The 24,134-nt window shown below is 36.7% G+C and overlaps 1 protein-coding gene across 4 annotated transcripts in view; it reads right to left on the bottom strand.

Moving 5' to 3' along the window:
• The window catches only part of CNTN3 (contactin 3), a 367,094-nt gene that overhangs the window by 73,124 nt on the left and 269,836 nt on the right, over nt 1–24,134 (bottom strand). For 3 of the 4 annotated variants that reach the window (XM_073230922.1, XM_037019362.2, XM_073230920.1), the window contains 6 exons: nt 22,499–22,702; nt 20,981–21,083; nt 19,894–20,078; nt 16,505–16,641; nt 15,436–15,565; nt 12,932–13,082 (listed from right to left, as the gene is read on the bottom strand). In XM_073230922.1, the coding sequence (XP_073087023.1) occupies nt 12,932–13,082; nt 15,436–15,565; nt 16,505–16,641; nt 19,894–20,078; nt 20,981–21,083; nt 22,499–22,702 (910 nt within the window). The remainder of the gene's footprint in view (nt 1–12,931; nt 13,083–15,435; nt 15,566–16,504; nt 16,642–19,893; nt 20,079–20,980; nt 21,084–22,498; nt 22,703–24,134) is intronic. The other variant, XM_073230921.1, reaches the window with a different exon arrangement.

The raw sequence follows: 24,134 nt of genomic DNA on the forward strand, positions 1-24,134 counted from the left end.
ACTATTTATTGAACATGAACTATAGAATATGCCCTTATAATAAGCAATAAGGATTCATTGGTAAGAATTTATGTTGTCCTAATATAACTTATATTCTAAGCAATTGTAATCCTGGCCTATTTTTTTCTCCTCAGTGCTCATTTTGTGTGTACTTTGATAAATGTCTCAAGTTCCTTTAGGAAAGAGATATGAGGTAAGTAAATGAAATAAACTAACAGACAAAAAGTTACTAAAACAAAGCTAGAATAATAAAGAAACATAAATAATAGTAAAGTGAAGTATAAGGATTTTTTTAAGTACCTAAATTAGAAAAACACGATTCATATCAAGTTTTAAAATACTATGATTTTCCCAATTAAGTGAATTAATAAATGCTGTGAAAAAATTAAGTGCCTGATAAAATCTTTATGTTAAGATGCCTCTTCCTTTAGCATTTGAATGTAAAATGTTAGAAAATAATGTTTTTCCAAAACAAGATAGTTTGTTTTTTTAATTTATATTCAACCATGATTAAAGACTTTTCTTGGAATTTCAGACTCACAAAGGGTCAAACACTCTCATCTTCCCACAGAAACTGCTTAAGCACGGAAATGAAATGTGCATTAAGAAATAATTATAAAATATCACAAATATGATCAGAAAGTGGAAAATAGGTCAAAGGACAAAATGTATTTTTTTGAGTTTGTTAGGCAGTAAGAAATTTAACTCAGTAGTAGTTATATAACAGATTATAAATTATGAAGAACTTTTTCCAGCATTCGAAAAAAGGCAGCAAACATCACTTCTGATCATGCTTATTTTATGCCTTTTTTATGGGAGACAACGGCATCTCACCTAATCAGCCATTCAACCATCCATCCATCCACCCCTACTTCCGTTAAAGTTTAGGGAGGTAGAAGAATATACTAAAATATAGCACTTTTCATGTTTTTAATAGGAAGCCTTGAGGAGCTATTCATTTAAAAAACAATTTTTATACATTCCTAAGAAATAGCGGCAATAAATTAAATTAAAAAAAGGTACTTTTGAGACATGGAAAGCTCTCCAAGAGAAGAATGAAATTCACTTCAACAAGTAGTTGCTGAGGATTTACAAGGCACTAAGTGTTTTGGAAAATACAAATATGAGTAAGAAGTACCCCCATCTTTTAGAAACTTACAATCTAACGGCTGAGGGGGGTTACATAAAGTTCAAGCACAACCAACCATAACATGTGATCATCTGAAACTTGACCTCTGAGGTACAAATTCACCCATCTGTACCTCTACAATGTGGTCTCATTTTCTTCATTTCCTCCCGTTACCCCAAATCACACCACAAGTAAGTCTTGCCCTGCCAACTACAAATTGCCTTCTAACTACATTCATTGCTTCCCTCCTTTCTCTCCTCAGCCTGCTCTCCACACTACAGCCAGAGGTATATTTTAACCAGATCATGTAACAGCCCATATTAAAACCACCAATGACTTCTTATTCCATTTAATATAAAATCCAATACTTTTATCATGGTTTTCAAGGACCCTGTTTCTGGACTCTGCCCATCTCTGGGACCTCATATTTTATTACTCTCCACATCCATGTTTGACATCTCAGTCATTCAGTTTTTTTCTCTTGAATCCCAAATAAGCTCATCTCATTCCCATCTCTAGGCCTTTGTTCTTGTTGGGGCCTCTTTCTGCAAGGCACTTCTCCCATTTCCTGGCGTCATCCACTGCTTCTTACCACTTAGTTCTCTGCTCAAAAGTTATTTCCTGAATGAGGCCTTCCTTGAAATACCCTATATAACTATCTTTATTGTCTTCTTTTATGGCTAAAGGAATTATCTTCTTAATTTATCTGTATTCTGCCTCTCCCTTCTACAAGTTCCACAGGAAGGGGCTGTGTTTGACTTGCTCACTGTGCTTTGCTCAGAGCCCAGGTCAATTCAAGGCGCACAGTAAGTGTGGCAGATTGCATTTCCCAAAGGTGGCCACGGTAACATTCCCCATCCCACATGCTCTCCTCGAATCTTGCCACTCTCCCTTTAAGAGATAAATTCCAACTCCTCTCCTCTGAGTCTAGTTAGCTTGGTGATTCACAGGTAACCAATGGAATGCAAGGCAAGTGAGATTTTGAGTCTTTTGAGCCTAGGTGATTCAGGTTGCCCTTTGGGACCCTGGATAATCTTTCTTGAAGCCCTTACCTGCCTTTCTGTAAGCATTTCAACTCACTGAGGCCACCATGGCATGAGGAAGTCCAAACTAGCAAATATGGTAACACCACATGGGAAGGCCTTGGGGCTGATAAAGAGGAAGTAGTGTACAGCCAGCTCCAGCCACGACCTGACTGCGGTCATGCGAAAAGCCCTGAGCACACTCCTAGCCGAGCTCTGCCCTAATGTCTGAGCCACGGGACCATGAGAGAGAAAACAATGACTGTTGCTTTACACCATTACATTGTAGGGTGATTGGTTATGAAGCAATAGTTAATGGAAAAAATCGGTGCTAAATAAATATTTGATGAAGAAATGAATGCTGAAATGAATAAACATGTAGGAAGCAGAGACTGATGCTACAAAGATAGAGATAAGGAGAAGTTTGAGCATCCAGGTGAGGTGGCCTTCTGCACAAAGAGTCATAATACACTGTGCAAGATCATACAATCGGACATAAAGAAACTACAAGGGTAAAAGCCATAGAAAGACCAATTAATCTTGCCTATGGGGCTTGGGGAAGGCTTTCCGTGGCAAGGAACAATAAGCTAGACCTTGAGTAATAAGTAGGGTTTTTCTAGGTTGAGAAGAAAAGACATTCCAGGCAGAAGAAATTGCAAGAGCAAAAAGGGAGGATGCAACGAGAATATTTCTTCCTCTTTCCAGTTAAAAATTATTCAAAAGGCATACAAGAGTATGCACTCTTGTCCTTTCTTATGAAGAGTCAATATTCTCACATGGAGAGAAAACACCTGATTTTCCCTATCTTAAGCATATTAGCAGGAAAAATAAATTGAAAAGTTAGGGAGAAATAATATAGGTTTCTACAATAGCATTAATAATTTTTGAATTTTCAGTGAAAGCAGAGATATAGGACACTGATTAAGCTGTAGGCCAGTGAATGTGGAATTTTTGGCTTGAGGAATGCAACGTGACCAAATGAACATGGGATGGGTACATATGCCCAGTAAATGAGGCATGGATGTGAATTAATTTACCCAGTTCTAACAAGGAACTGGCTTGAAGTGGATTACAGTAACTAGTACATTTGGATTCATTAACCAGCTTTCCCCTACCAGATACTAATAAAATATTTTTTGAAGTGGTCTTCATTTTATGATCTATAAAAATCAAACTCGAACTAAGGGTTTAAAACCACATGGTCATCTGCAAAATTTATTTGGATATGATCTTAGAGTATTTGAAAACAGCAATTAGTTCAATAATATTTGTGTGGAATGTATTTATTTCAGAAGATTCAGATGGTGTAAAACTCAGTTGCGTGTTGTAGAAAAGAAAGGTCTTTACGCACTTTGTAACCCAGTTTGTTACTCTTCAGATCTGAGGAAAATGATGAAAAAAGTTAATATTGAGAACAGCATCAAGAGCAGCAGCTATTTTTTTCTGTGATCCCGTGGAGAAGTCATCATAGCATATATTTCACATGCTTTGTTTTTATTTTTATCTTTGAAAGTAGATCTCACTGAGATAAAGAAATGGGAGCCCCAGAATGTGAGAGAAATGGAGCAGAGGCAGAGGCCGAAATAATTTGGCCATAATTTGGTCAATGGAAACCTCGTCACTTCTCTGCTTGACAGGGGAGGTCAGTTATTTTGGCCAACGTCTTACTAAGAGTATGTGCCAAGCAAATGTCACCTAACAGACTGGGTCACATTGCAATAGTAATAGTAGTTTCTGGCCCCATTTCACAAATAAGAAATTCAGAGTGAGAGGTTAGGTAACTTGTCTAATGCTACCCTGGTGGTAGTAGCAGAGGCAAGACATGACCCATGTCTTTCTGACTTGATGCTTTGCTCTTACCATGTGTTAAAATTAATCACGAAGAAGATAAAACAAACATTTAGCTTCATCTGACAGTGAAAAATCTGCACAGTAATTAGTATAGTGTATGCCAATCAGGCATAAATAATTCATGTAAGTAATGATACAAATGCACAGGCAGAAACTTAAGCTGCCTGTAGTTAATAGGGGAAGATCTGAGATATATGTTGGTGGTTGGAGGGTTGAGTATGGTGGAGAGGAAGGAATTATGATGGCTTCCCATGAGCCCCATCCCCAAACAAGTCTTGGATTGCAATGACTCTTCTGATTATCTTCACTCTTCTCTGAAATACTAGCTTAATCTTCTCACAGGGTATGGAAGTTACAGAAGCAAGTGTACCCTTTCCTCTTCACTTTCCAGTTGGATGCATGACAGAAATGGAGGCGTGGATTGGGGAACCCAGACAGGGAAGCAACCTGTTCTCTACTCTTTGAGGCTCTTGCATATTTACCCAGGTATCTCAGTCTGCCATTTATGACAAATGATCTTCTTTGAATGATCTTCTCCTTTGAAGGAGAGGTGGTTCTCTATCTGGAAAAGAATTCAGCTCAGGCTTTCTTATTGTCCCAATCAAATACTTTATTATAAGCATAATTGGAATGAATACCCAGTGCCACCTCCTGGCTATGTAGTCATTTTGTTCAGATGACATTTTCCCCACTGTTTGGCTCTGCTAGACTTTACAGATCCTTGGAAATGTAGCTCCAATGTCACTTCCCCAGCACTGAGACAGCATCTCTTTGCCATGCTTTTCACTGGCTTATATACACCTCCTTTATAGACAGGGTAGCAATGTCCATTTCCTTGAGACCGTCCAGTTTATATGTGTTGTCTTGAAGGCAATTACTAAGAGCTCCCCTTTCTCTCCAAATGTCCCAGTTTGTAGAATAAATTATATGGTCACCTTGATCATACAGTTTATCCCATTATAACTGATAGCTAAGTTGTCCATATTCTAAACAAACTGTATGTGGGCTCCTTGAGGGCTCTCACTGTTTCTTATTCGTCTGTGTATCCTAAGTGCTGGGGACAGTCCCCAAGCTGAATAAAGAGAAGACAAATCAGTGGACAGCGTGACAGGGAGCAGGGACATCAATCTCTATTCAACTGATATCTGGGTCGTGAAAATGGTGACATCACAATACTAAATAAAAGTCTCCTTTGTTCTTGTCAATTCACCAGTTACAGATTAATTTGGAGTTAAAGGTATAGGAGATAGAGAACTAGCTGAGATCTTGACTGTGTGACCAAAGGTGGGTGAACTGAAATGGTCAGGGCTTCCACACCTGTCTGGGGGCTGTGAGGGAGAAGTTGTTTCGATGGGTAGCCTAAGGACGACAAGGAAGGTAACCGTGGGTGAAGGGGAGCCATGGGAGGCAAAAAGAGAAGGGAACAAACAGTATTTTGCATAGTATGAAAACAAAATATAGACTCCACTATGATAAGAGAATGAGGAGCCAAGAAATGTGAGGGAATGCGGAAAGGATGAAGATAGAAACTATTCGGCAAATGAATTCTTATTCCTTATCTAAAGGCTTGAGCCAAGGGGAAGAGCCATCTAACAGATTTGCTGGATAGGAACAGAGCTCCCAGACACATCTTTACAAAGCAAGACTGTGGTGACTAGTAATAGCAATGGTATAAATGCCAAGTGGGGTTCTTGCTCTAACAGAATTATCTTAGTAACTGGCAAGAGTTTAGATTCTGTTTCAAAATACTGTCATGGAATTACTCAATGTGTTTCATGAAAAGCAAAAGTGATCTGTTGGGAGCATTTCTTGAGCCTTTAAACCATAAGAAGCTACCCATAAGATCCGGATGAGATGAATGTAAAATTGCATGTGAAATTTTGGTTAAAATTTAAGGTATAACTTAATAATATACAGTATAATTTATCCTTTTTGAGGTACAGTTCTGTGAGTTGCAACAAATAAATGTGGTTATGTGACCATTGTCACAGTCAAGATCTACAATAACTCCCTCACCCATAAAAGTTCCACCATGTCCCTAATAGTCAACCTTTCCTTCCACACCCAGCCTCTGGCAAGCAGTGATGACTAATTTCTGTCCCTAGAGCTGTGCCTTTTTGAGAAAGGTCATATGGACAGAATCATATAGCATATAATGCTCATTGCATTTTTATAGCCAGTTTTAACTATATGCAAAAAGTACATTAAGAATCTGTTAATACATTCTAAAAGCATTTTCTGGATTATGGCTATTCATATTTGGGAAAAAAATCTTTACTATTTCTTTTTTTAAAAAGCATTTAAATTTCTATAATATTAAATGCAGGATAGAACATCTGAAACAATTGTAATGCATTTAATTAGAAGTAACAGGGCCATTCTTTGACTCTTTTCTGAACTGAGGCTATTGTAATAAAATATTTACTATTATAAGCAACAGCATTCAAGTAAGTGCCCTATTTTTAAAAATAATTGGCTAATGCATTTTAAGTACCAGTAAGTGATACAGAAAAGCTAAACATTCTTTAAAATATGCCAATTGGCTATTTCTTCTTGCATACCATGCCTATTCACATTCTCTGATGTCTTTTTCAACTTTACATTGCTTAAAGGAAAAAACAATCCTAGTTTAATTCAAGAATTTTTTGAAAACACATGGATTATAAATGCATAAATGAAGGAGTGAAACAGTCCTAAAACATCAAGACCTAGTCAAATACCACCAGTCACTCAAAGGAAAGGGCATTTCTGTTTATTCAGGCAACTTACTTTCTGCAGGGGGAAGAGGCACAATAACTCTTTTCAATAATGGATGATATAAATACAAAACAAAGAAAGCAAAAAAACAAATAAAAAAGACCTTCAGCATTGATGCTAGTCATTTTAAAGTTTAAAATATCTGCACAATAGGTAACTTAAGTTGACCTTTACATAATAAATCACTTACAAATTAGAACTGTTAGTCATCTAAATGAAATTGTAAAATCAGGAATCCTTTAACCATAACTTAAGTTTCTGTCAGTTCTTCATATATAATGTCCTAGACAATTTCATCCAACCCATGCTTTCACCTACCACCTACATGCTCATGACACCTAAAATTCTCCCTGTAGCTCAGTCCTTTGTCTTGAGTTCCAGATGCATTTAGTCAATCTCTCTCTATATATGTTCACAGATACATCCAGTTGGTCTTTCAGCAAACACTTCAAACTCAACCAATCTCAAATAGCACTTGACCATATTCTCACTCCTGCTCTGCTCTAAAGTTCCCTGTCTCACTGAGTAGGTGTACCATGCACCCTAATGCCTAAGCTGGATTTTGAGGATTCGTCTGCGACTCTTCTCTTCAAATCATTCATCTATTCAACTTGTAGGTCCTGATGATTTAATCCTTTCTCTAACCCCGTAATATTCTTCACCATGCTCACTGCCATTTCTTTACTTCAAACTGTAATATTCTCTTGGTTAGATAGATGAATTGTTGCCAGCTGGGTTCTTGCCTCAAGTTTTTATACTGCTCAGATCCATGTTCTCCACTGCTACCACTGTGATCTTTTTTAAACATAAATTTGATCTTTAACTCTGCTACTGTAACTTTATTCTGTGCTTTCCAGTGCCTTTGCAATAACACCTAAACTCCTTGGTTTGGCTTGCTATATTGAGACAGGAGGTAGTGGAATGGGTAGGTAGGACAGGGCTGTCTAGGTCACAGTCAATGAAAACCCCAGTAATGGTCAACAAAAAACTAAAGCACATAGACAACAAAGAAACCACAGGAACAAGCAGAGAGTGAGCCAAGAAAACCTTAAGTCTCCCCGCAACCCTAGCAACAAAGCTGAGTTAATCAAGCAGACTTCCTCCTTTCCAGTGTTTATAAGCCGCCAGTTTCCTCCATAGGAGCCCCTCTCGATTTGTGGGAGCCTGTTCTCCTCTAAGCTTATCTTCCTTGCTTTACATTAATAAAATTCTGTCAGTTGCTCCATCCTCTGGTCTGTTGGCCTTATTCTTTGTGTCCTTCAAGACATGATCTTGAGGATCAAAGAGGAACGGCAACAGTATCACTCACAGTCAGATCCTTGCTTATCCCTAAGCCCCACTCTCTCTGCACTGCTCCTCCTCAGACACTCTTTCCACTTGGGTACACTGAGCATTTAACTACTTGGATACCTATGTTGCCCTTGCCTCTGTGCTGTTGCATGCACTGTTCCTCCTACCTGAGGCATTCTTTTCCAGTGAAATTTTGTCATCTTTCAAGTCTTGCTATAGATACTACATTATCCAGAAAGGCTGCACTGCTCCCTAATTTGAAGATGAGGCCAAACAAGCTACAAACAAGGGGATGAATTTCACTGATAAAAATCAAGTGCCTAGTGCCTAGCACAGAGTAGGAACTCAAAATATTTTTAAATAAGTGAGTAAGAACTTGATTTTAAAAGTTCAGTAATCACTGTTTGCATTAAAAGCCCTTGTTATCTACTGAAAGCAGTTTTCCTAAAGACCTCTGTTGGGAAGCAATCCCTTTATTACCTTAGTTTGAAATGTTCTCGTTACTTAAAAGCAATAACACTGATTTCTTCAAAACTATTCTGCAATTTAGGTGTCTCACTTACTTAGATACACATTACTATGGCTGATGCACAATTACAAAGCTGTTATTATGCTGATATAAAAACTTACAAACCAGGTAGATTATAATTATCCAAATGTATTGTGATTTACATAGGAGACATACTTATTAATTTATACAATTTTTAAGAAGACATTTAATCTTTGACTTTCTTTTCTGACTTAGTCTTTGAATGGCTATATATACACACACACACACACACACACACACACACACACACACACTTAATCAAAAGTACATTTTCAACCAATAGCCCCTATGCTCGATTGTAGAATGCTTTCTTATTTATCATAAGTTTCTTATTCACTGGCAAACCCCAATTTACCTAGTAAAAAACCAAAAAAACAAAAACTAATGAATTTAAAGATCTTGCCATAAACACCCCATCAAAAATTTTCCCTTGTCTTAAATTTTCAAATGCATCAATGAATTCATTTGTCCCCCAAAATGAGATTTGAGTCTGCATATTTTAAGTTGGAACAGCCAACGGCTGAACAACCATCCTAAATCTATCATTTAAAATGTTTCCCCAATTTGGCTTAAGCCTGCAGACTAAGTCAAGAGGGACAGACATGGTGCTTTTGCTGCCAAGTGATGGCTGAGGCCTGCCTGTTCTGATTCCCCATGAACTTGGAGAAAATTCAAATTTGCAACTTATTCAATAATTGCTTCTAGCAGCCTTTTTTCCCCTAAACACCAAGGCTCTGGCTGAACAGTGTTTTTGCTGTCTAAAGATATAAAGGCAAAATCCAAACCACCAGACCCAGTGCTATGTACTGAATTCTTAAGTCCCCTGCAAATTCAGATGTTAAATCCCAGTCCCCAAGGTGATGGTATTTAGAAGCAGGGTGGTTGGGTGATTAGGTCCTGAGGATGGAGTCATCATGACTGGCATCAGCATCCTTATGAAAGACACCCCAAAAGACTCTTGCTCTCTGCCATATGAGTATCTAAGGGGAAGAAGGCCCTCATCCAATCACGACTAAGCTGGAACTCTCTGATCTTGGGCTTCTGTCTCCAGAACTGTGAGGATTAAACTGCTCTTGTTTATAAGCCACCCAGTTCGTTGTATTTTGTTACAGAGGCTCTAAGACGTGGGAAGGGCTGCACTACTGAGGACCTTCTCCTTAAGCATGTTTCCTCTTTTAACCTTATGTTTATACCTCAAAGTTTCCTCACTCATAGGATGGATGTTAGAAAAAAAAAATAGTACAAAATGGAGAGTGGAGGCCTGCAATGGACAGAGAACTAACATTTATGAGCATGAGACACTTCTAGAGTAACAACTATTTTCCCTTTTCTTCATAAAACATAATCCCAATTTCTCACTGGTTACATACCCACCAGAAAAAAAAAAAAAAAGAAATTCCCAGCCTCCCTTGCATCTACATTTGGCCAGGGAAATAATTTCTGAGCATTAAGACATAAGTGAAATTATTGTGCGGGACTTCCAGGAAGTTTCCTAAAAGAAAGTCTATCCTTCTTTCTACGCTTCCTCCTTCCCATCACTGGGAGATGATGACGAGATGACACTGGGGGGATGTCATTATCAGGCTGAAGCCCCAACAGTTTAGCTGCCACCTTGGTTTAGGACATGAAGATGATGGAGCAGAAAGATAAAAGGTCCCTGAGGATAGTGGACTCCAGGGGGCCTTGCGTGCCTACTTCCAGGGACCACTCAGACAATGAGCCCCCCAACCAAAAAGCAAAAGCTCCTACCTTTTTCAGCCACTGTTACTTTCAGTATTTTATTTGTGATATAACTTTTTTCTTACTGATCAGTGTATCTACAGATATCAGATGTTAATGTAAATGCTCACTTTATAGCAACTATACAAAGTAGAGATTATTATTTGTATTTTATGGATGAGAAAATTAAGGTTAAGAGGTGTTACATATCTGACTAATGACACCAAGGTAGTAAGTGGCCAAGTCCATCAGAAATTCCAGGTTAGAGTCTGGAAATTATTCTCTTTCTTCCTACATTATCCCATCATTATAATGTGGGAGTAAATCTCTCCTTGTGTGCCTTTAGCTAAATCTCCTAATCTATTTATTCTCTTTAAAATTAAGATTAAACACCTCTGCCTATGATAGGCACTGCTGTGAGGACAAGTGGGTTTATTATTGTGTAAAGCATTGAAATCCTTGGGACATAATCACTATTTAATTGATGTATGCAGTTAAAACTATTCAAAAAATTTTTGAACACAAAAATGTCAGCAGTTGTATAGGAAGATTAAACTTCCCATACAGCCAAAATTAACTAGTTTGTGCCACAAGCTAATACTTGTTTAAACTGGTTCACACAATTAAACTCCCAACCACTAATTAACTTTCTGTTCCAGAAATCTATTCCACGTGGCCCAGCATTTGGCTGGATTCTGTTTAACCACTCAGCTCACAACTGTGCCCGGTCATCCTGCTTGGCTGCCTTGGAATGGAGATATGCCCATTGAATACTGACGGATTACAGATGGTGCTATAACCAACTCATAAAAATATCTTTATGCCTATCATCTACATACAGTTCAACCTGGTTATCTGCAGTAAGACTCTAATTTTGGAAAAGTAAATCCACATTTCTTGGCCTGAGGTTGTACTTTTTTTTTTTCCCCCTCTTCTCCAAAAAGGATCATTTGGACTCCATGACTTCAGACTGAGACCACCTCTAAGATTCTGAGATCCTTATATCAAATGTGGTGCTGTAAAAGTTGAGTGGTTATGCCCTAGAGTCAAAAAGACATGGATTCAAATCCTGGCTGTATGATTTTAGGCAAATTATATAACCTCTCTAAAGCTTCAGTTATCTCATTACTGAAACAGAGATAAGAATATGACCTACACATCAGGGAGTTACAGATATTTAAAAGACATAATGCTTGTAGAACTCTATGTTAATTTCCTCTGGTTTCTATAACTAATTACTACAAACTGAATGGCCTAAAATGACAAAAAAATTATTATTTTGTAGTTCTGGAGGTCAGAAGTCCAGTATGGATCCCAGTGAGCTAAAATGAAGATGTTGTCTGGGCTATGTTCCTTCAGAAGGTTTTGGAATCATTTCTTGCTCCTTTAAGTTTCTGGTGGAATGCAGTTCATTTTGGTTATGGGACTGAGGTCCTATTTCCTTGCTGGCTGTCAGCTGAGGACTGTTCCCATTTTATAGAATCTCAGTAACCTTGTTCAAGGTGCCCTTCTACTATCTTCAAACTCAACACCACCAACTGGGATCCTCTCAGGCTTGAAATCTCCTGCCTCTTCTTTGATTATCATGTATCTCTGTCAAGCCCTATGTTTTCCTTGTTCCCTTTTAAGTGTTCAGGTTATTACTTTAAACCCACCCAGATAATTCAGGAAAATCTCTTTTGAAGTCAGCTGGCTAATAACCTTGACTCCATCTTCAAATTTAATTACCATTTGTTATGTGATGTAACATAATCATAGGTTTCCAGGATATGAACATGGATAGCCTTGGGGTCCTTATTCTACTTATCACAAGCTCTAAGCAAAGGACCTAGCACAGAATAAACACTTAATAAATGACAATAATAGCCAATATTTTGGTTTACTCTCTGCCCGGTAATGACCTAAATGGTAGATGGTTATTTATGTATTTCACCCACATAACAATCCTTATAATGTGAAGCATGTAGTAATATCATCATCCCCATTAACAAATGAGAAGATGAGACACAAAGAGTAAGGCTTTTCATTGAACACGTAAAAAGACAGAGGATTGGCACCCAGACAATTTGGCTCGCTCCAGAATCTGCTTTTAAGCTCCATTCTGCCTTTTCATTTTAAATGTTATTGTAATAACCAAGAACTCCAGAAAGACTCTGCTTAAACTAATACAAGGAATGCTAAGTTACTTCAATACAGGGCACCAGCAAATTGGTATTTATTTGTTACATGCTATCATTATATCATTTTCTCTTCTCTGTCCTGGGATGTGGGGCCACCTGGATGTTGAGCAAGGGCCTGAGTCCACGGCTGACATTCCTTTATCATCCTAGTGTTTGAATCTTGCCAGGTGACTGGGGAGGAAAATCTTAAAATACTCAATGTGGGAAAGGGTTAGATATATACCTATTCTTAGATTTCAAAAATTGATTACTATCGTCATGAGAGTGTCACAGAACAAAACTACTACTCTCTTGGTTCTTCAACGACTCGCATGCTACTGAAATGCTGCTGCATTTCATTTCATACTGAAAACCTACTTTGGCATCATGAGGATGTCACCCACATGGCAAGTGAGAAGAAAGTAAGTCGCCACCTTTTTGGACCACAGAATACCTTTCATTCTCCTGCATTATCACATCTCCTTTCTTCCAGGAAGAGAGTGCCCTAGGGGAGGCTCTGGGTTTACAGTCCAAGCTGATTGTGCTGCCCACCTGCACTTGAATCAACTTTTTCATTGGAGTCTTTGAAAAATCTGGAGCAGAAGCTGAACAGGAAGAGAAAAGAGAGAGGATGAGAATTCAACCTTTGGTTTATTATTTTTTAATTCCCATCAATTCAAAGGTGGACTTTATAACCATTTGTGAAGTTTCCTGACACACAGGATGTCAGTACTTGATTTACTTGATGGACTGTGTAACATGCACAGGGTTTCAATGCTCAAAACTTGATTATTGCTACTGTGTTTTCCACCAGGTTCTAAATCTTGAGATATAATGCTTATAAAATCCTATATAAATAATTTTATATAGGAATTTTTACAGTTTACTGTAAAGTGTAAACATAGCTCAATCAAGAGTTTATTAAAATTAAAAAAAAAACATTTATCATATAATGTTCTAGAAAGTTAGTTCCATAAAGAGAACTGAATTGGTCTCTCTTGTCACTCATAGGACATAGCACTTGGCACAGCACCATGCCTGGCACTTAGTAGGTGTTCAGGAAATGTTTTTAGAATGAAGGCTGAGTATTAAATTGTTATTCTCTTGCATAAAACTTAACAAGGTCTATTATAAAATTTTCAAATGGTTAGGCTTATTTTTCAAGTTAGAGAAACATAAGATGTATTATTATAACAATGTTATAATATCACATTAGATTGTTTAAACATCACTTTTCCTTTACTGCAAACATGGGAAAAAAGTTAAGAGACTAATGCATTTTCCCAAACATCTAATGTTCTGTCTTATGGCAAATCACAGTAATATAATTTATTTTTTGAAAAGTGGAGATAATACAGCAAATTATATGGTTATATGAAAGATTGCGGAAAAAGAAGGCATGTTATCCAGAGGTTGTTGGCCTTAAAAATTAAGATCCTGAATGAATAATTTTTACTAAATAAAATTTGTATTTTAATAAAGTAGATATATTTTTTACATATCACATATTTTTTCCCACATAACACCTCTATGCAGCATGTAGGCTAGGAATCCATCCATTTTAAGATGAATAAACTATGGCTCAAAGATTAATTTAATACAAGAGTGTAACAGGGCTTCGAATGAAAAATGTGTATTAATTCCATGTTCTTTCGGTTACAACACCCTGATTCTCTGTCACAGAGAACAGTAGCCAGATTTTCAGCTGATGATCTGCCCTCCCAGGCTGCAGTCCTCCTAGTGCAGATGTGTTTGTGACCTCTAGGCACCAGAGAAGAGATTCCTGCTCTCCTTAAAACCAGAGTTTCTCAATGTGGCACCTGACATTTTTTGGCTGGATAATCATTGGTGTGAGACTTTTAGCAGCCTCTTTGGCCACTACCCACAAGATTTCCAATAGCATATGCCAGCTGCCCTCTTTCCCTCTCTTTCCCCCACACTGTGACAACCTAAAATATCTCTAGACATTTCCAAATATCCCCTGGTGAAAAACATGTCCCCAGTTGAGGACCGCTGAGCTACCTCAATCAGAGCCTTCCAAACTTCTGGCCACATGGATTGGGCCAGCCATGGGCTTGTGACCCAAATGAGCTACTTGAGGCCAATGACATGCAGGACTGTGACTTCTTGTTTGAGCAAGAAAGACATCCTTCTTATACTAAACTGACCATGGTAACGGAAACTGAATGTACTGGGGAACATCATATAATGCCTGATAATGGCAATTGGTGTTTGAGCCCTGGATCAAGTTCTGCTGAAACCCAAGTCTACATTTTAATTATATGTAACAATATATTTCTATGTTTCCTTCCTCCCTTCTTCCCTCCCTTCTTTCCTTCCTTCTTACTTATGCCATATTGTATGCTATGCTCTGATAATTTTGCTTGGATTTTCAACTTAAACTATGGCATTCACAACTTAAAGTGTTTTTCTGGACAACTGCCCTAAACATGATATAATTTTTTCTTTCTTCTCTTATACCTAAAGTACAAGGAAAAGAAAACAACTTGGAATTTCAAGTAGCTGAGCCTTAGTTAATTAAAGCTGCAGTATGCCCAATGTTTGATGCTTGCAGCAGGGTTACTAAAGATAAAGGCACCTCTTTTGGGATCAATAAATGATTGATTTGAATTTTAGTGTTTATTATTATGACCCAAAAATAGCACCAAACTCACTTATCTGTGAAAAAGCATTGCTTATTAGTTAATACTGGAGTTGGATAAGGATGTCTTCAGTCAATGCTTTCTCCTTACTGCTGATTTATTTCAACCTTTAGGCCTCATTCTGGCATAATTGCTGCTTATCCTTAGAAACCATTAAAATATACATCTTGATTAGAATCCCTGAATGATACTGTTACAATACTGTAGATGTTATTAGAAATAGGAATACCAAATGCACAGTATGTTGACAAGGATGTTGGATTTAAGAAAAAAATTATGGGAAAATTAGTCTTACCCACAACCTTGAGTTCCGCACTGGAATAGACGAGACCATGTTTGTTTTCTGCTATGCATTGGAACATGCCAGAATCAGTCACATTTAGATTTGATATTGTAAGGGCACCATTTTCTATCTGTATTCTCTCCTAGATGATAACAAAAATGTCTTGCATATAAACGTATACATCATTTAAAAGAAAAATGAAAACTACTGTCTATTATTTCAATCATTCACAGACTTCCTTCATTTTTTCTCAGAATATTAGGCAATTCAATCTGAAAGTTAAGCTCCTCCCTTTTGAAAATGTGAGACTGACTCAACCTAACAGCCACACATTGAAACACTAATAAACATCCTTTAGTCCAAAAGCATATCAGTAAAATAAATAACAAAGCAAGAGGTAAAATACTGCAGCCATTTCATTTTTCCCTGTGGTCAGAGTTGCAGACTTTAAAAAGTGTATCATGCTTTTTGTCCTGTCTACTGGAGAGATTTTCATCATTTTTTAAAAAATCATGCAAATTAAAGACCTTATAAATTTTGTGCATTAAAAAGGGAACAGGAAACACACATTTATTAAGGGATTTTAGGTAGCATGAAAGGTAATGTGTAGAAATGTGAAGGAACATAACTGACTTGGTACACAATTTTTAAACAGAGCAAAAATTACATGGCTTGAGAAGCAAAGTGATGGAGAAAATAAGTACTCATATAACAAGGTAACTAAGTTAATAAATATATTTATTCTCCAGATGGCTGCCAAGCTGTCAAACAGGAAAAAGGAAATTACATTCTACATTTGATTAAAGTAAAGCCTTCTCTAATTTCAAAAGCAAAAAAATAATATATGATTTTATACACTAAATTCACAAAATCACCTTTTCCCAGTGGAATTCAATATTGCAAATATTTCTTCTTTCACAGATTGAGTAGCCGTATTTTATACCTTTTTCCCTGTACCACTCCTTCAATGCCAATGAACATGGGCAAATGCAGTACTTTTACTTTGGTACTAGGTAGCAGAGAAGGCATTTATTTAACACAAAGTGGACAAAGGAAGGGTTAACCAGACTCATGCATGTACCTCAAGCACAAGGGCTTCTCCATTTTTCAACCATCGGTAGGAGGGTTTGGGCTTTCCACTGGCTCGGCATTCCCAATAAAGACTGTCCTCCACTGCTTTTTCCACATCTTTTATGAGCTGAACCCAATGAGGCTTCGCTGCAATGAAAAAACAAACAAACAAATAAATAAATACTTTATCCAAGTAATTATAAATGCATAGGAGACTAACCATTGTATTAACATGAGCACAGTGGCTAAAATTACATTTAATTCTCTAAATACATACTAAATAGATATATGAAACGTTCCTAGATTTCAGGATGGATGTGGCAATCTGCCATTTCCTAAATTAAGCCAAACTCATTATGTTTTCTGTTTTCAAAATTCTGCCAATATATCCTTCAGATACCTATTAGCAGGTAGTAATGCAGATACACAAAATAGATTTTCTTTCCAAGTGCGCTTTTGAATCATGAGTTTGCAACTAATGACAGCTTAATACGTGAATGACAGCAGATACTAGTTTTGATTACACACTAGAAACTAACATCCATAGAGGAGATTCTTTAGCTGAGGAAAAAAAATATTTCCTTCCATTTATAAAAAAAGTTTAATTAAATACAAACCACTGAGCATCTTATGAACCTCTATGTGGATTAAAATGAAAGCAAGGAAAGATGGATAAATTGGTTTACTTTGAATCGTATGATTTTTTTATGAAAATGAAGTAATTTATACAACCTTAAATTATGTATGCAAATCAGTTACATCAAGTGGATCTATCACTTTTACTTAAGTTTTAGAAGGTATTCGTAAAATTCTTTTCACAGATGAAAGCAACATACATACCACTTGCAATGAAACTCACTCAATATACACAGTATATTCAGCCAAGTCTCAGCTTGTGTTTCAGATCCAAAACTGGGAGGTGAGATGACTTACTGGTTTCACATTGCATAATGCATGCGATGTGAACTGTGGGATTCACATTTGCATCCTCCATATGGAGAAACAGTTTATCTATTTCTATTTCATTGTAACCATGGGAAGATTTGTATCTCATAAAATTGCTTTCTTTCATAATGAAATTGAAAAGGAAAAAATAGCTACTGAGCTTTTAGAGAAAACCATACTGGTCTAAGTTTTGCCTTATTTTGTTTTTTATACAAATCCCTTGCCCAATCTGAAGTGTAGTTCAGTCCAAAACCACTTTTCTCTACTTTATATTAAAAGATATTTTCTTCTTTCAAGAACTTACCACCCTAGATGGAATGAGACTGCAAATAGACTCACATATGAGCCCTTGACTAAGACTTGAGATTCTGGCAAAAATTTCTACTGGCTTCTCAATACTACTCTTCTTCTCCAAATGGGAAAATAATTTGCTGGACTAAGCCAATCCTGAGACTACAAATGCCATGTTAACTGTGATTTCCCCTTTATTTTATCATAGGAGATCCAAATATTCTATCAGAACATTATTTAAATGAAATATGAGAACACACAACCAAGGAAGTGCATGGCATTTATTGACTTCACTAGTCTTAAGCCAGCACTGCAGAGCTATTTTCATGAAGATCTGTATCTCATTAGTTTCTGTTTTTTTTTCTCAGTTAAATACCATATTAGCCATGTAATAGGCTAAAGTAAAGCTACCTTCTTTATAAAGTATAGTGGATGATGTTGGGTGCCTTTTATGTATCCATTTCCTCCCTTCTCTATTTCTAAAATAGTCCCAATTTTCCATTTAACTCTCTCTCACACATTGCCTCACACTGTCCATACATGCAGGGAAATGCTACCATATTCCATGTTCCAAGCATAGGTTCTTAAGTTGTTTAAGCCAATTCTCCTTGCTAGTAATTGGTTTAGGAATCAACTTGTAGCCAGAGAGATTTGAGAAGTGAGTTGCAAGATGGTTTGAAGAAAGGAAGGATGGGCAAAGATTGATGTGCTGGTCCCTGCTGGCAGCCACTTTATGACTATGGTGGAAACTAATAAGCAAAAAAAGGAAAAAGATAGATAAAGGCAGAAAAAAATAAATTACAAGGAAAGCAAGCCAGGGTCTGATTCTAAGACACTTGAGTACCAACTTAGCTCTCAGTTTCTTGTCCTATGAGGCATACGCCCTGGCTGTTTTATGCAGACCTGCAGTTTCAATATAGCCAAAACATCCCTACTGAAGCATTAAGACAGAATTTCTTACGTTTTCTTGGAATGGTCACTCCTTAGCCTGCATCAGGTAGTGGCTGCTCAGGAACAGGGATCTAAGGCAGGATATGGGAAAAGGCAACTTGCCCTCCAATGATGGCCTTAGAGCTGTAGAGTAACATGGGTTAAGTGTACCCAACCCACCTTCCTATCATCCCACCAACACGTAGCCATTGAGACCTCAATAACTTCAATTTGGTGTTATATATTCTAACTTAATCGTGTAATAACATGAAAAAGGTAAAACAAAGAGTGACCCATAACCTCCATTTTGATCCCTACAGAACCTCAGATCTTACAGTAACACAAGTGTTAACCCAGGAACATGTAACACATTCACTGTTGAGGGGGGTCATAATAAGCCCTATAATTTTAATATTTGTCCTTGCAAACTTTTTCAATTTCCACTTTCTAAAAGAAATAGAATATGATGCAATTTGCCTTTCACAAAAGTGGTCAATTCCCACTAGTGTCTAATGATTTAAATGCAAATATACAGTCACTGAGCTTATATCCTCATAAATTTTATAGTACATTTTGTAAAATCATAGCTTATGCTTTTCAAATCTGTTTCCATCAAAAAACTAGTATTTTTTAATAAAATAGATTTGAAAACAAATTTTGAATAAAAAGACAATCTAATTTTCTAACCAATAGACTCTAAATAAAGGTAACATTATTATCCTTTGCTTACCGAAATTGAGCAGTACATCAAATAAATGTGATTACAGATTAAAGGCACCTAACACAGTAGTTACATTATTGGAAGGGATAGAATAACACTGAAAAACTCAACAAGAGCCTGAGTTGATGTAGTTTGTCTAATACAGTAATTGCCAGTTTTCCCAGTAGACAGTTTCTGCTTAGTAAAGATCATCAAGAAAGATATAAAACCACATTTTCTAGAGAGGGAGATCTCTCCTTGATATGGTTAAGTGTATAAAAGATTATTCTTAGAAAAAAAGTGAAATACTTCATTATTAAATCATTTTAAAATGCAAAAAGAATATGTCATGCCTCCAATTTCACTGTAAAATTTCCTTAATTCCTTCTATGATAATCATTTATCCTCATTTAACAAAATGTAAAACAGAACAAGTTGGACATTGGGATACTGCTGTGATCTCCCAACCCCCAACAACAGTTTATAAAAAGAGCAAAAGTTGAACATCCAATTTGCCCAGAGTAGATGCTCACCATAGTAAGTGAGACGCCCTTTGGCGACATTTTTTCCTCGTGAATTCTCAGCAATGCATTCATAGGACCCTGAATCTTCCTGTTGGAAGTTGGGGATTTCAAGGACACCATTGAACTTCCTCAATTTAATTTTACCGGAAAAGGGCAGTCCATCACTTCTTCTCCAATTAATCTGAGGTACAGGACTAAGAAGAAAAGTGGCAAGTGATTTGCTATTTTAAACTGATGTAGAAAGACAAACACTGTATGATTTCACTTATTTGTGGAATATAAAAACAAAACAAAACAGAATGAACAAAATAGCAGTAGACTCATAAGACACTGAGAACTGGTGCTTACCACGGGGGAGGGGTTGAGGGGGAGGGGTGTGAAGGGTAAGGGGGATAAAGGGGCACAAAAATTCTCAATTACAATATAAGTTGGTCAGGGGGATGGTCGTACAGAATGGAGAATACAGCGAATTATTCTGTAACATCTTCCTATGTTGACAGATACTAACTGCACTAGAGGGGGTGAGATTTAATAATATGGACAACTGTTGAACCACTGTGCTGCACACTTGAAACCAATATAAGATTATATATAAATTATACTTCAATAAAAAAAAACGATGTCTGGAAGCATTTCAGGATTGACAAAATAAAGCTTTTATTAGAACAAAGGAAAAAGGCACACATTTTCAAATGCAGAATGTCTCCAGTTTTCAATTATTTAAACTTGATAAAGATTTTCCTCTTTAAGTTTAATTTTTATCAAATAAATTTTGCATTTTCTTGAGTAAATTCATAATTTAAAGAAAAAAAGTCTAACACTTACCTCCAGTATGATATACAAAAAATGAACAAGCAAAAGAAAAATAACCAATTTAGTTTATGAAATTAGGCAGGCATAGTCATTTTCTGCAAATTGCCTTTAAAATTTCAAACTAAACTATATATGTGCATTTTCCCTGTATTTTATTTTTCCTTTGCTTCTAAATGATAGAAAATTTTAGAAAATAAGGAAAAGAAGAGTCTGTCAAAAACTATCTTGATCTCTTACAAAGCCTGTTATTTCAGTACATGGAAGCAAATGTTATAAAACTTACTTTCCAAGAGCAAAACATTCCAATTTCACAGTTGAACCTTTAGCTGCTGGAAGAGTTTCTGGAAACTGAACTTCTATTTTTGGTTCATATTCACCCATCACACCTGTAAACCCACAATTCAAAGTTAACGGTTTCATCATTTCCATTGGAATGGTCCCATTTTCCTTAAATTAAACTTCCTTTTGCTTTATTCTAAACTAGTTTCTCTAATAATCTAAATTACTCACGAGCCAATCTATTAGGTACTTTTAGATGTACTAACCTGGACCAGACATGCAACAAGAAACATTCAGGAACTCTGGATTCCACAGTTCATGAGTTGCCACTCACAGAGCAGTTCTGAGAAAAACATTATGCCTTTTGCACTATATGAAACGAGAGGCTTTTTTATTCAGTACTCAGTTTGGACATTTCGAGTCAAACTGAAAATATATAATGTATGGCTTCTTGAAATATCCTAAATAGCAAAATTATGGGAAGGAATTTACTTAATGGCACCCTGGTACTACAGATACCAATACTAAAATTATTAAATAGCTCCCGTGAGACAAGAAACAGTAACTGATAAATGGGAAAGGTCAAATCCAATTATAGCTGATTGGAAAGAAGTGCTTAATGTGTAGTTATGGCATTGTGCCCTTTCAGATATGGTTTTGTGTAAGTGGGGAATTACAAATCTACTTCCTCTATAGCCCGTGGGCTCTCCTGAAACAGGCATGAAGGGACTGGTGAAACATATCTTTTCTTTTTCTTTTTTCCATCTTTACTGTAGTATGATTAGCAAATAAAGATTGTATATATTTAGATTGTACATGATTTTTTTGACACTGTACAATGTGATGATTTAATATATGTATAAGCTGTGAAATAATTATCTTGATCAAATTAACACATCTAGTAACTCGTATTAATACCATTTAGATTTTTTTTAACTTTTTAATTTTTTGAGGCAAGAACACTTAACATCTGCTTTCTTAGCAAATTTCAAGTTTACAGTACAGTATTATTCACTATGATCCCCAAGCTGTTGGGGGCAATGGAGAGATGTTGGTCAAAGTGTATATACTTTTAGTTATAAGATGAATAAGTTCTGGGGATCTAATGTACACATTTAAAAAATTTTTTTAGAGATGTTTTTTAGCCTGTAACAAAATATCCAGAGTTTTAGGAAATTCAAGCTGACAAAAGTCAGAACAGGCGACTTTCAGAGAATGTGAACTTAGTTTCAAGGTCAGGGGAGCCATATGCTTGGTTTAATGGTCTGCTCTCAGCATCGTGAAATTCCTAATAATTTTTGAACAATGGGCTCCTATTTTTCATTTTGTACTGGTTCTTGCAAATTATAAAGCCAGTCCCGGGTGAGAATTAGATACTGGGAGCTATGGTTTATGGAATCATTTTCATCCTTGTACTTATAGTTTTTGTTCTGACCAAAATTACAGGATAATTCTTCACAATATACTTTTCACTCTCCTTTGGCTACTGTCCTTTGGACGTGCACCTTGAAACATTTCATACCATCAGAACGTAGAACCAAAGGAGTTGGGGAGCCCAGCACTCTGGCATTTGTCACCGTACTTGTCACCACACATGTGTAATTTCCCACGTCGGATGTCTCCACCTTGGCTATGTAGAGGTGGCCTGTCTCCTGAGAAACAAACCTCCGACTATCTTCTTCAACAAATGATGGGTATTCATTGAAGATCCAAGCATATGATAGTTCTAATACAATTTTCAGAGAAAAGAAATTCCATCACTAAGAAAAGTTTCCCACAGTATAATTTAAAATACATAAAAATCACCTTTACTACAAAGTAATGCAGAGTGTTTTTTATGGCAGGTCATGGAAGACACAGCTATGCGAAATGAAATCTGTGGTCATCTGGTATTATTCATGGAGGACACAGCTGATCAGCATTTTTGTGGGAGCAATGCTATTACTGCCATCATTGTCACTACTCTAGACACATCCTAAAAATCTCTATGGCTTCAGTCTTGCTCCCTTTTAATTTGTATGTCCATACTACACATTCTATTATCTTTCAAAATGACCACAGTCATCATGTCAGATTCCTGACATAACACTTTCAGTAATTCCTCAGTACTCTTGGGAATAATGCAAAATTGCCTAACTTGAATATGAGACCTTGCGTGTTTAGGCTCCTGCTTAAAACCTTAGCATCTGAGATGCCTGGTACTCTGTTGCATCTGGGCTTTTGCACATTCTGCTCTTGGAGCCTGCAATGTCCTTTTTCTCTGTCCACTCCTTGGCTTCTTCCCCTTTCAGCACCAAGCCCCATTCTGCCACAGTAACTTCTAAATGGTTTTCAAAGCTTGGTTCCGACATCAGAAATCACCTCCTCAGAGTAGTCTTCCTTCATCCTTATCCTCTGAGTAAGTGCTCCTATATAGAGCAACGTTAAGTTTATATAAATCAAAGCACTTAGCACTTTGTATGAAATGATCTCTTTACTTATCTGCACCCCCACCACTTGGTAAATATGCAATGCCAATTTTTATCCTTGTCTGCTAATTTACCCCCCACAAATTAGCAAAATAAAACATCCAAAAACATTTAGTCTTCAAGAAACATTAAGTTAATTAAAATAAATTTATACTACTATCTGATATGAAAAGTCCAGTATGAGAGCTTTCTTGAACTTTAGGGTTAAGATAAAAATCAACTAGTCTCCAAAGGAACAATTGTTCTACTACTCTGTGATAATGAGGACTAAATGATATTATGCTGCTTGGTTCCAGATGCCCATATTTTCCAGGGGCAATTTGTTACTTAAACAGTTACTGCAGTTGGCTTATTTGATTCCTTCTTCCCATGGCTCTATTTTCTTTTATAATTTCATTAACATTATTGCATTGGTTCATTACCGTTAACGCTTTTCCAAAAGAATTTTTGGGCAACATGTAATCAAAATAAATCTAATGAATAACAAGTTCAAAAATATATTTAAGGCATGATTCCAATGGTGAACGGTCTTTTCCATTTGTCAGAGGGTGGCAGTAATTCAGAATACAAATACCAGTGAGACAATGTGTAAGTGCTGGGTGAAAGTTAACTATGGCTTTCAGAGCACAGAGACGGGACATTCTTTCATGTCAGAGGGAAGGTTTTACAGGACAGAACTTTCTAGAGGCA

The sequence above is a fragment of the Manis javanica genome, chromosome 3 (assembly GCF_040802235.1).
Source record: "Manis javanica isolate MJ-LG chromosome 3, MJ_LKY, whole genome shotgun sequence".
Taxonomy (NCBI): domain Eukaryota; kingdom Metazoa; phylum Chordata; class Mammalia; order Pholidota; family Manidae; genus Manis; species Manis javanica.